General features: G+C 41.1%; 1 protein-coding gene across 1 annotated transcript in view; it reads right to left on the bottom strand.

Moving 5' to 3' along the window:
* LOC127569354 (slit homolog 3 protein-like) overlaps positions 1–12245 on the bottom strand; it is a 529163-nt gene that overhangs the window by 142693 nt on the left and 374225 nt on the right. Inside the window, exons 12-13 of the mRNA XM_052013912.1 lie at positions 2873–2944; positions 561–704 (exon numbers count right to left, since the gene is read on the bottom strand). Of these exons, the coding sequence (XP_051869872.1) occupies positions 561–704; positions 2873–2944 (216 nt within the window). The remainder of the gene's footprint in view (positions 1–560; positions 705–2872; positions 2945–12245) is intronic.

Genomic DNA, 12245 nt, shown 5'->3' with positions numbered 1-12245 from the left:
TTCATTAATCAAGGCTGTCACATTTGGGGAACCAAGTTAAGATACAGATGCAGATCAGCCATAATATAACTGAATAGCAGGATGTGCACCACAGTCAGAATGGCCATTTCAGTTCAGTAGGAATCTTACGAGACAGGTGATCTCATGAACTGTGGAGAATGGAAGCAGGAATGATGATAGCGATGTGATCAGAGATTGTTACCAACATCTCACAGAATCATACAGCATAGAAACAGACCCTTCAGCCCACTGAGCCTGCACTGACCATCAAGCTCTCATTTACACTAATCCTGCACCAATCCTATTATATTCTCCCTGCATTCCCACCAACTCCCCCCAGATTCTACCACTCACCTATACACTGGGGGCAATTTACCCACTCACCTCTATTATAATCCCACCAATTTTCTCGTCCATAATCTTAACTGTTCCATGTTTAATTTAATACATTGTGCCTTTGGCTACAGTTATAACAACTGTGCCTTCAGTCGCATCTGTATCAAACAGTCTCTTTTGCTAGAAAATGGCAGTTGCATTACCTCCCAGAATAGAATACATACAGTGTCTGAATGGATCGGAGAGGTGTAAACAGTCCTTTAGCGATGGTCTGTAGCTTGTTGTCATATAGTGAAAGGAGGTTGAGGTTCTGCAAGTCCTGGAAGGTATTCACTCTCAAACAGTTAATCTTGTTGGCATTTAGAAGTCTGGGGAGTGAAGGCAGAAATGAACACAATTAGATCCTATTTAATGTATTATTGTGTTACCCGTACTTACAAAGGCATCATCACAGTACCATTTCTGTTACAGCTCCAACACTACATCATTGTCAATCCAATTATGTATACAAGGGTTAACTAGTGCAAGTACTGGATCTGAACTGTGCAATTAACTACATAAGTACTATACCAATCTTGTACCTGTACTGTAAGCAATAATGCAAATTTTATAGGTTAATCATGGCAAATTGCCTTTTAGCAGATCAGCATACACTTATGAAAAGAGGTCAATTCCTATCTACAGTCAGTTCTTTTTTTCTGTGCGGGAGGTAAACTAAGGCTTTATTGACCAATGTTGGAATACATCCAGTTATTACTTCTTCTTGACTTCAAGACAATTTCTCAATCTTAAATTTTTCCAAACTATTTGGTGAGATCACAGTTCATCTACATTTCACAAAATAAAATCTCACATCTCTGAAAAGCCATTTTATTCTAACCCAAGGTTTTGCTGGTGAACAAGATGTTATTTGAGTCACTCAGAAGACCTCCTTGATCAAGAACTTCAATGACATTTCTGAAAAAATATCTGTTATATTGTGCTTATTCTCTCAAAATTCAAATAGCAGATGGCAATCATTTTTGCAAATGTGTAGATTCTGCTTTCAGTTTGACTCACTCATATTGTGGTGCTCCTACACAGTAATGACGAAGATGAAAGATTTTCTGCTTGATGCAATGTACAAGTTGAACCTTCTGTATATAGAGTCACTCCTGGTAAATCTGAGATACAGGAGCTAAGTCTTTTGTGGATACCATGTGCTCTGCATTTCACTATCCAGCTGTTGCATTTGAATTTATCGAGCAGCTGGAATTTTTGAAGTATAACTACCTTGCTGGTAAGATAAAATTTGCCAGTGGTTGCTAAGTGATTCATGTTTCTGCAGCTCTCATCTGTGTGAAAATGGGTGGCACAGTGGTGCTACCAGTAGAACTGCTGCCTCACAGCTGTAGTGACTCAGGATCAGAATCAGAATCAGATTTATTATCACTGACGTATGACGTGACCTCAGGTGCTGTCTGTGTGGATGTTGCACTTTCTCCCTCTGACTCTGTGGATTTCCTTTGGGTGCTCCCACATCCTAAAAAACATGCGGGTTGGTAGGTTAAATGGCTACTGTAAATTACCCCTTGTGTGTAGGCAAGTATTAGAATCTGGGAGGGGGGAGTGGGGGGAGTTGATGGGAATGTGGATTGCAGGAAAAACTGGTGGGGAAATGGCAATGCAATCTGGAAACCTTTCACACTTTCTTTACATAGATTAGGCGAAATATTGTGAAAAGTACTTCATTGTGGAGACATCCCTCTTTATAAGTCAGATGGTCTGCCATTTGAAAGTGTTAAACTCAAAAGTCCTTTTTAATTGTAACTTTTAATTTGCACACATTGGGACAAAGCAACATAGATGATAACAATAATCTGTATTTATTATGACACACAACAAGGCCATTTGGCCCATCAGGTCTATAGTTACTACCAGCAGAGCAATCCGATCAGTCTCATTCCCTTCTAATTTTTCTGTAGCCCTGCAACACATTCTCTTTCACATCCCCATCTACTCCCCTTTCTTCTGAGACTTACTTACACCAGGGGCAATTTACAGTAGCCAATTAACTTACCAAAATGTCTTTGGGAATGTGGAGGGAAACTGAAGTAACTGGTAGAAGATGTTACAGTCACAGAAAGAATGTGCAAACTCCACACAGACAGCTCGTAAGGTCAAGATCATTGGAAAAGCATCATAGCAGGACTAACAGATGTGCTTTTATGTGGTAATATGGTTCATTTATTTTCTCATTTTCTTATTTAGACTGACTAACAATGTACTTTGATTCAATGCAGTTTAAGGGTGTTTCAAACTAGGAAGCTTGCTTTTATTCCATTTATGGCTCAGATGGATTGAAAAGTTGAAAGCTCTAGCAAGGATAGCTAACATGGAGTCACAGTTTAGCTAGTTTTATTTCCAATGGATGTCACCATATCCAATCTATTGAATCATTTTGAACAGGCAGCCAATTACAGTAGACCTAACATTGCACAGAGTGCTGCAGGTCTGTTTAACTTTACGAATGAAACCAAAATGGAATGGTACTTACAGCAGCTGAATCGATATCAGTCCGTCGAAGAGGCCCTTGGGGAGTTCAGTAATCTTGTTTCCATAGAGGACACTGAAAACCACAAGAAAGAAAACATCCATGAGGCATAAAGAACTCTTCAAAAATAAACTGATTTATTCTGGATTAACCATGAAAGTTATGGATGGCACATCTTCAATAACAACCTTCATTTTTATAACCTGAACTTGCATTTATACAGCAGGTTTGACATAGAAATGTATGCCAAGTAATACATGGAGAAACAGGAGCTAAGCTGAGATGGAAAACAAATGGGAATTTAGTCAAACTGGATCAGTTTTAAAGATGATGTTAAAGGGGAACTGGGAAATGGCGGAGGGGTGGTATGGAATAGCTGTGGTATAGTTGGTGGACTGTGAGTCGGTGGGTTCAAGGCTGACCCCAGTGACCTGAGCATCCTTCGGCTGACGTTCTAGCTCTTGTTTGAGAATTTAAACCAAGGATCGATCCACTCTCTCATCTGGATCATGAAGATCCCATGATGCCATTTCAAAGAGAGTAGAGTAGTTGTTCCCATTGTCAAGACAATACTTATCCCTCAAAAGAGACTAGTTAAACAGATTAACTCATTATTATTATGGCATTGCTCTTTATGGAACTATTACTTTGTTCAAATTGGCTATCATGTTTCCTGGATTACAACTATTAACTTTGAAAGTATTTCAATTGTTGCAAAGCTATTTGAAACAAATTAGGTTACTGAAAGTTTTATTCCAAAGGAAGTCTGTTTGGACGGGAAAGAATTTTGGAGAGATGAGGTGGGGGTTGGGGGGAATCCAGAGCTAGTTTATAAAAGTTTGGAAGCTGCCAGGGAATAAATCTGCAGACACAAGAGAATGCAGGAGCTGGAATCAGGAGCAACAGACAATCTGCTGGAAAAACTCAGTGGGTTGAGCAGTATCTGCGGGGGAATCGGAATTGTTGATGTTTCGGGTTGAAACCCTACATCAGGACTGCATCAAGGAATAACTATCTGGAGACTACATGAATGTGAGCTTTAGGAGCAGAAGGTTCAAATAAAGGTGGAGGCAGGCAATGTTACAATTTTAGAAACGTAACAGAGACTTTATGATTGGAAACTGAACCCAGGCCACATACATCAATGTAGTCTTAAGGACAGAATATATGATGGGCTTTCACTGGGAACCACTCCTGCATGTGGAACTGTACTCATTATTCACTTGAACTAATTCCATTCCCTGCTGACGTCATGGGAAAAGTGTCTGTTCCTTGCGATCACTGTAATCATAATTATGTGGTGTCTAGATGCAGATCTGATACAAGATATCTATCCTGCTGCAGACTAGACTCAGACTAGAGTTGTAAACATTCATTCGACCTTGACTTGATGGAGTCCATTTACTCCTATGCCAATGCTTACAGTTCATTATATCCAGCTGGACATCATGTTCATCAAAAAAAGAAACAATATCTATTGGAAAAAAATGCTCTTTAAACACAGAGTTAATCAGTACAGAGTGTATCAGTTTAAAAGTAGGTAAATATAAAGGCAAAGTTATAAAACTTAACAGAATAATTGATGACAAAATAGGAAGATGAAGCTGAATTAAATATTTATCTGAGGACTCTATGTTGTTTAATGAACTGTGGATCACAAAGAACAAGTTTAATGATGCATGTGCCAAGATCCAAGAATGGAGAGGTTGTGTCACCAAATGCTGAAAGCCCAGCCAGAATCTACAACAATAATGAAGCTCTGGTCAATGTGGATCACCTTGGATCAACTCCAATCAGCTCACTTATCCTCGACAGACAAATCAATGTGAAAACTGGCAAAGCCTCTGTTATCTTTGTCAAAGCTATCTCACTTTTATAGAACAACTAAGCATAAACCATGAACAAAAAGGCATGTCGTCGTCAGGCTGGTGTCCTCAGGACCCTTCTTTGTGACTGTGTAAGTTGGGTCAAGTACACTAAGCAGGAGCAGAGATTGAGCAGCTTCAACCATTGCTGCTTCAAAATAACCCTAGCACATCATCAGTGGAGAGATTGTTGAGGAAAATGGCCTTCAGTCTCTGGATGTTTTTGGGAGTCGCTGACTGGGGTGTGTAGAATGAATGCATTAAGATTATCTGCTGAATTCCATGGTCCATGGCCAATTTAAAACCCAGCTAAATCTTTGATAGAACAACAAAGTCAAGCAAGGTCTCAAGAAATTCAGCATCCTGTAGCAATTGCCCATGACTGCTCAATTGAGAGGGGCTGGGTCTAGGCTAGTGCAGCTGATGCTGAGGCTAGGAGATAAGCCGGGAAGCAGAGTGTACTCCAAACTCCAGCTAGGAAGGTTTGTGGCTCACTCATCTCCCACACCATGTCTTTCTTTATCTCTCAAGATGCTGGGTGGTCTTAATTAGTTTTAGTGTTGCCATGTTCCATAAATTATTCAATATTGAAATGGTGCTTCTTTTGCTGAGTTCTCCGAAAGCAAAAATGTAAGGGTGATAAGAAAAAGCACAAGTAGTCTAATAACAAGCTTTGAATATCTGAACAGAGGAGAAGCTGAAGAGACTGAACTGATTATTCAGAAGGAGAGATGTTGCAGTGGAGATATTGTTCATGGTTATTAAAAGAACAGGTGGCTACAAATAAGGTAGAAATACTTAATGCAAAAGGTGGTGAACATATGGCACAGAACGTCTCTCAAGCAAAATGAAGGAGAATAATGGAGAAAAACGCAAGACTTATTATATGAGGGAACGTGTGTCTGAGAAGTGTTAGTTTTTGATGCAGGCTTGGTGAATTATTGAGTCTTTTCCATTCCTGTAATTTTCCTTGTTGTGTGAGGCGACTACAGATCATCAGTGTGTGCAAATAGCTCACACTGAAAGATTAATGACCAATCCAGCAGGTTATCCTTGTTCTTTAACTAAACACCACTGGTAGCAGCATCTCTGTCAGTTTAAATTTTTCTTTGATAGTTAGAGTGCTTGGTTAGTATGCTGCAGGTAGACTGCATTCAAGTCTGTTGCTGTAGTATTGGTTGTGAACATTGATTGTTACTTTAAGGCTGTCACCCTTTTAAAGATTGAGTCATGTGACCAACTGCTCCCTGGGTTGCAACAATATTTTATAGAAGGGAGGCAGTCTGTGAAGGGCCCTTGTGTGAACTACACACACATTGTTTGAGCTCTGCAGGTCTCCTGTGTGTCATTCTGCATATTCTGCAACGGACTTTATGAGGTTAAAAACCCACTGAGCACACTGGCAATGTGGATATAAAGTTGCTCTGAATGGCAAGTGACTGTAGAAAAAAATAGGAGCAGGGATAGGCCATTTGGCCCTTTGAGACTGCTCTGCTATTCGATACAATCATGGCTGATCTACCTCAATACATATCCCTGCTGTATCCCCACATCCCTTGATGCTTTTTGCATTGACGTGACTCCATTGGTGAGGTGAAGTTTGTGAAACACAGGATAAGCCTGACTCAAGCACGAGGAAAGATGAAAGGCAGCACCTGCAAAACTGAAGTTGGATAAAGTGTCAATTCTGTTAGCTAATGAAGTAGCAGACAGTACAAAATATCAGGACAATCACAGACTGGTTATAACAAAATGTTGATGGGAATCCTTCAATTTATACACCGGAAGGATGGAAATGTATTTTCGGGTGAACAGTATTGTTGAAGTAACGGGTGAGGATAAAGATGATTAGAACGAAGCCATATACAAATTCAAGAAGGCCATCTGTTTAGTAGAAATAGAACCAGGTGTTTCTGCAATGTTGGCAAATTTACTTGCCAAATGTTGTCTATTTAACAAGGTAACAGAGAGATTACAAAATCATTTCAACCAATGGCTCTCAGAGATTGTGGGAAGTTATAAGTTTGGAATCCATAATCAGAGATCAATAAATGATCATTTAGCTGTTCTAACAAAGAGTGTTCAACCTGAACCTTTAGCGCTGTATCTCTTCCCACAGATGCGGCCTGGCCTGCTGAGTATTTCCAGCATTTTCTGTTTTTATTTCAGATTTCCAGCATCTGCAGTTTTCTTGGAGACACAGGACACTGCAGATCCTGGAATCTGAAGCAACATACAAAACGCTGGAGGAACTTAGTGGGTCAGGCAGCATCCGTGAAGGGAAATGGACTGTCGACATTTCGGGTCAAGACCCTTCATCAGGACTCGGATGCCGCTTTTTCTGATTTCCGCCAGTTGGTCACTATAGGTTGCTCTGGAAGATGTACTGAGGCATTGTAACTTCAGTGCATTTCTGGACCATGTGTTAAGAGGTAAGTTTGTTTGTGGACTAATGGACGGACATATCCAGTCCCTGTTACTTATCTCCCAGGGTTTAAATTGAGAAAGTTGCTGCATCAATGAAATGGCCTCTAAAAATGCAATGAAATTTAGACTGGTACAGAACATTGACTTAAGCATGATATACAGACCAGCAGCTAGATCATTGGCATGAACTCTTACATTGTCTGGTTGAGTGGTGCAAAAAGCAGGTCTGGTGGGAAAACTCCCTGCTATGCCCTGAGCAATTATGCATTTCAGAGCAGGACAATACTTCACTTGTAGAAAGTAAGGTACATAGTCTCTGCGTGCAAAGCAAAATGGAGTAAAGGTTGCCTGAGCAGTGTCTGTCAAGTAATGTCCCAACTGATAGAAAGCAACTGCAGTTAAAGAAAACTCAGAAGGGTTTACACATCATCGAGGCCAATGAGCAATGTGGGAAGTGAATTTTACATCACATTTACCCCTCCAGTTATGATAAAAAGAAAAACAAGCATTTAAAATTAGTGATCATTAACATTAAGGATCATTAACATGAATATTGACGTGTCTACAAATTGATACATAAAGGGAGGGGAAAAGTATATGCAGAAGGTTAGTAAAGTACCAGGAGCCAGAAGCACATTAAAATTTAGGATGTACTTCAAAGAGACCCTGAAGATTATTAAGACAAATGAGATGTGTAGTCTTCTATAAGGGGAAGAGGCAAGATTGCTGATTATAGAGGCTGATAATGGCAACAGAATGACTCTGCTAGGAAGAGATGAGTTGCAAGACTTGAGGATAGACTGGCAAAATGTATTTGGTGTGAATGCATCACAACTATATTTAAGCAAGCTTCTGGAATAATATGAAGAGATGTTCAGGGATTCATACAGGGGCATCATAAATCAGACCCCAAGCCAAACTATTGTCAACTCAGGCCAGTAGGTATGCACCAGAAGGAGACCTAAGGAGACTTGAGTGCCATTGAGTATTGCTGAATGTAAGCAGACCCCACATATCCAGATGACCCTGTAATTTCAGTCCCTTAGGCTGACGTCTGGGCATCCTTCAAGAGGATGTATCTATGAAAGATGTCTGGTTCGGACTGCGTACCTGGCCAAGTACTAAAGATCTATGTGGACTAACTGGCTGGAGTATTTACGGACATATTCAACCTCTCACTTCTGTGGTCTGAAGTTCCCACCTGCTTCAAAAAGGCACCTACAGTATTATACTAGTGCCCAAGAAGAGTATGGTGACCTGCCTCAATGACTACTGTCTGGTGGCACTAACATCAAGCGTGACGAAGTGCTTCGAGAGTTTGGTTATGGTGTGAATCAATTCCTGCCCAGAGATGACCTGGATCCACTCCAATATGCCTACCGCCACAACAGGTCGACAGCAGATGTGATTTCTCTGGCTCTTCACCCTGCTCTGGACCATCTGGACAACAGGAACTCGTACCTCAGGCTGTTGTTCAATGACTACAGCTCAACGTTCAACAAAATCATCATCAAGCTTCAAGACCTGGGCTTCTGTACCTCCCTCTGCAACTGGATACTCGACTTCTTCATCGGCAGACCTCAATCAATGAGGATTGGCAACAATATCTCCTCCTCGCGGATCATCAACATAGGAGTACCTCAAGGCTGCCTGCTTAGTCCCCTGCTCTGCTCTCTATACACACATGACTGTGTGACTAAGCACAGCTCCAATGCCATTTTCAAATCTGCTAAAGACACTACTGTTGTTGGATGAATCACAGGTGGCAATAAGTCAGCTTACCGGAGCGAGATAGGACATCTGGTTGAGTGGTGCCACAAAAACAACCTCTTGCTCGACGTCAGCAAAACTAAAGAACTCATTGTTGACTTCAGGAAGGGGAAGGAGGGTGAACATGCACCAGTCTACATTGGGGAATCGGCGGTGGAGAGGATCAGCAGCTTTAAATTCCTGGGCGTTAACATATCGGATGACCTGTCCTGGGCCCAGCACGTAGATGCAATCATAAGGAAAATGCACCAGCATCCTTACTTGGTTAGGAGGTTCGGCTTGTCACTGAACACTCTAAGAAACTTCTACAGATGTACTGTTGAAAGTATCCTGACTGGCTGTATCATGGTCTGGTACAGCAATTCAAATGCGCTGGAATGTAAGAAACTGCAGAGAGTAATGGACTGTGCCAAATACATCATGGGCACATCCCTCCCCACCACTGGTAGCAACTACAAGAAGCGCCTCCCCAAGAAGGCAACATCCATCATCAAAGATCCCCACCATCGGGGCCATGCCATCTTTTCACATAGCTACCATTGGGCAGGAGGTACAGAAGCCTGAAGTCCCACACCACCAGCTTCAAGAACAGCTACTTCCCTTCAACCATTCAGTTTTTGAACCAACCGGCAAAACCCTAATCACTACAGTTTAACAACACTATGACCACTTCGACCACTTTGCACTAAAATTGACTTATTTTTTTGTTCTAATTGTGTTCTTCTTGTACAAATTGTGTATAATTTATGTTTAATTATATTTTTCTTGTGAATGCTGCTTATATGATGCTATGTGCCTGTGATTCTGCTGCAAGTAAGTTTTTCATTGCCCTTGTGCATATGACAATAAACTTGACTTTGACTTTGACTTTGAGAGTGACTGGATGTGCCCAAAATTATGGTACTTAAGGCTGGTAAGACCATCTGGCTTTGTGAAGACTCTAAAAATATTGATTTAAGAGTAGATGAATAACAGTAGCATCTGCCCAAATCCTGAGAGTTAAATGTTTCATTGGCAGGAGTGAAAATCTTCACTAAACTAGATCTGACCCCATGCTTATACCCAACTCAATGTCAGCAAAATGAGTTGAGACTACTTAACAATAAGCACCCACTTCTGGTGATACACATTCCTTCCCATTATGGATCAGTCTCCAGCCATTTCACGTAGCCTTAACTCCTGCACTCATATACCAAGTTGCCATGGGGGCAAGTTCTGCATCTAAAACATTTCAAGCAACAATGGATAAGGTGCTGTGGGACTCTGGAACTGTTTGTACAATCAGGATGACTCGCTAATTAGAGTGACCACAGAGGAAGAAAACCTTCAGGTACTTGAGGAGGTATTTAGAAGAATCATCAAAATAATGTGAAGATTAAGAATCAGTAAATGTACGTTTGCACCAATGGAAGTGATTTATTTCAGTCTGAGAGTGGTTGGGAGCGGGCTGCAGTCAGTTAACAAGAAAGTTAAGGCCATTATCAGAACCTGAAAAGTGGGAATGCCACTGATTTTGGGCCATTTCTAGGGTGATTCAACATCGTGCTGGATTCCCACCAGACCGTGCCACGGTGCTGACTCCAGTTCACCAACTGTTAAAAAAAGATGAGCTATGGCAGTGGTATGAAGATCAGAACAAAGCACAAGAACTGTTCAAGCAAATCCTTAGCTGTCAATGATTTTTGATGCACTACACCATGAGCCACGTGCTAAAATGGGCTTACTTTGCTTTCAGCTATGGCAGTGGCGCAATGAAGGACAATGGCCAGGAGAAGCCCATTTCTTAAATATCATGCACATCTACCAGGAGTGAATAAAATTATCCTCAGAGAGAAGAGCTGGTGCTCACAGCTATACTTGGAATTACAAAGTTTCAGCATTTCCTGCTGGGAAGACCATTTATGCTTGTCACTGACCGCAAGCCATTGTTGGCAATTTCCAGAATGGCAGCATCAAGGACGCAGGTGTGCATCATCTTCCTGTCTCAGTACAACAATGATAATAAACACAGAGCATCCAAGCAAAATACAGAGGTTAATGCCTTCCTGAGATAATCCTGGAAAGAAACCACAATGAATGCAGAAAACTAAAGTTACCACTGCCACATTCTACAGCCTCTACACTCCCATTATCTGGTTCCGTAGTTTCTGCTTTTCTAGTGCCACATTCTATTGTTTCTGAACCTTTACAGTACCACATTCCACAGCATCTACACGTCCAGTACCATGTCCCACAGTCTCCGCACTCCCAGTACCATGTTTCATTGTCTCTGCATTCCCAGTACCACATTCTACAGTCTCTGTGACATTCTACTAGCAACAATCAATGGACCTCCCAGTACAATGTTCAACAATCCTTGCAGCGCTTAGTACACCGTTTACAATTTAAACACCTCCCAGTGCAACCTTCTACATTATTTGGATCTTACAATACCAGATTCTCCATTGTTTGAGTCTCTCCAGGTCAACTTTCTACAGAAGAAGAACCTTCTTTTAATATGTTCAGGTGAGTTTCAGCACCTCCCAGATCTCAAATGTAATTATCCACATTGATAACACTGTGCAGTTTGTGCTCAAATAACTTTGAGAGATGCAGCCTCAAAAATGCTACCAGTTAGCAATGAATCTGGGAACCTCACATGAATTGTGAATGTCGGCAGATCTTTTTGTTTAGCAGTTGTGTACGTGAACCAAGCAGTACAGTGTAATAAATTGTCAAGTAGATCACTGGTAAATATCAGCAATATAAAAGCAGAGTCTATTATTTTTGGAAAGAGGAACTAACTTTTAACATTGCAGTTGGCTGACTTGTGCAATGTAATGGCTCTTTCAACTCAAACTACATAGACACTTGTGACATCTGGTTTCAATCTTATAGGGCCCAATAGTTCAAAACTGCTGCTGTGTTTGATTGGAAGAGGAAAGGGAGGATTTAGCATTGGGCTGGGGCGTGGCATGATGCCACACAGAAACTGGGAGATGAGGAATGAACTGGAATTGAAAAGCAGTAACATGAAAATAATACTCGCAATCGGGGCTCCTCCATGTAATGGAAAGTTATTCTGAAACATAATGACTCGTGCAACAATATGGATGCAACAGAGTTAACATCCACCTCTTATACCAACGCCTGTATTTAGTTTAAAGCTTAAAAGTAAATTTATTGGGTTAATCACCTTCCCTGCCTGGGTGGTTCTTCAATGCCACAAGTACTGGAGGGCAGCAGTAAGAGTTTTATTACCTTTGTAGTGTACCAAGGAGCAACAGATTTTCTTTTACGAGGGCCCTTGAGGTTAAATAGGATAACACCCACCA

This window comes from Pristis pectinata, chromosome 4 (genome assembly GCF_009764475.1).
Source record: "Pristis pectinata isolate sPriPec2 chromosome 4, sPriPec2.1.pri, whole genome shotgun sequence".
Taxonomy (NCBI): domain Eukaryota; kingdom Metazoa; phylum Chordata; class Chondrichthyes; order Rhinopristiformes; family Pristidae; genus Pristis; species Pristis pectinata.
This window is presented reverse-complemented; position numbering and strand designations above follow the sequence as displayed.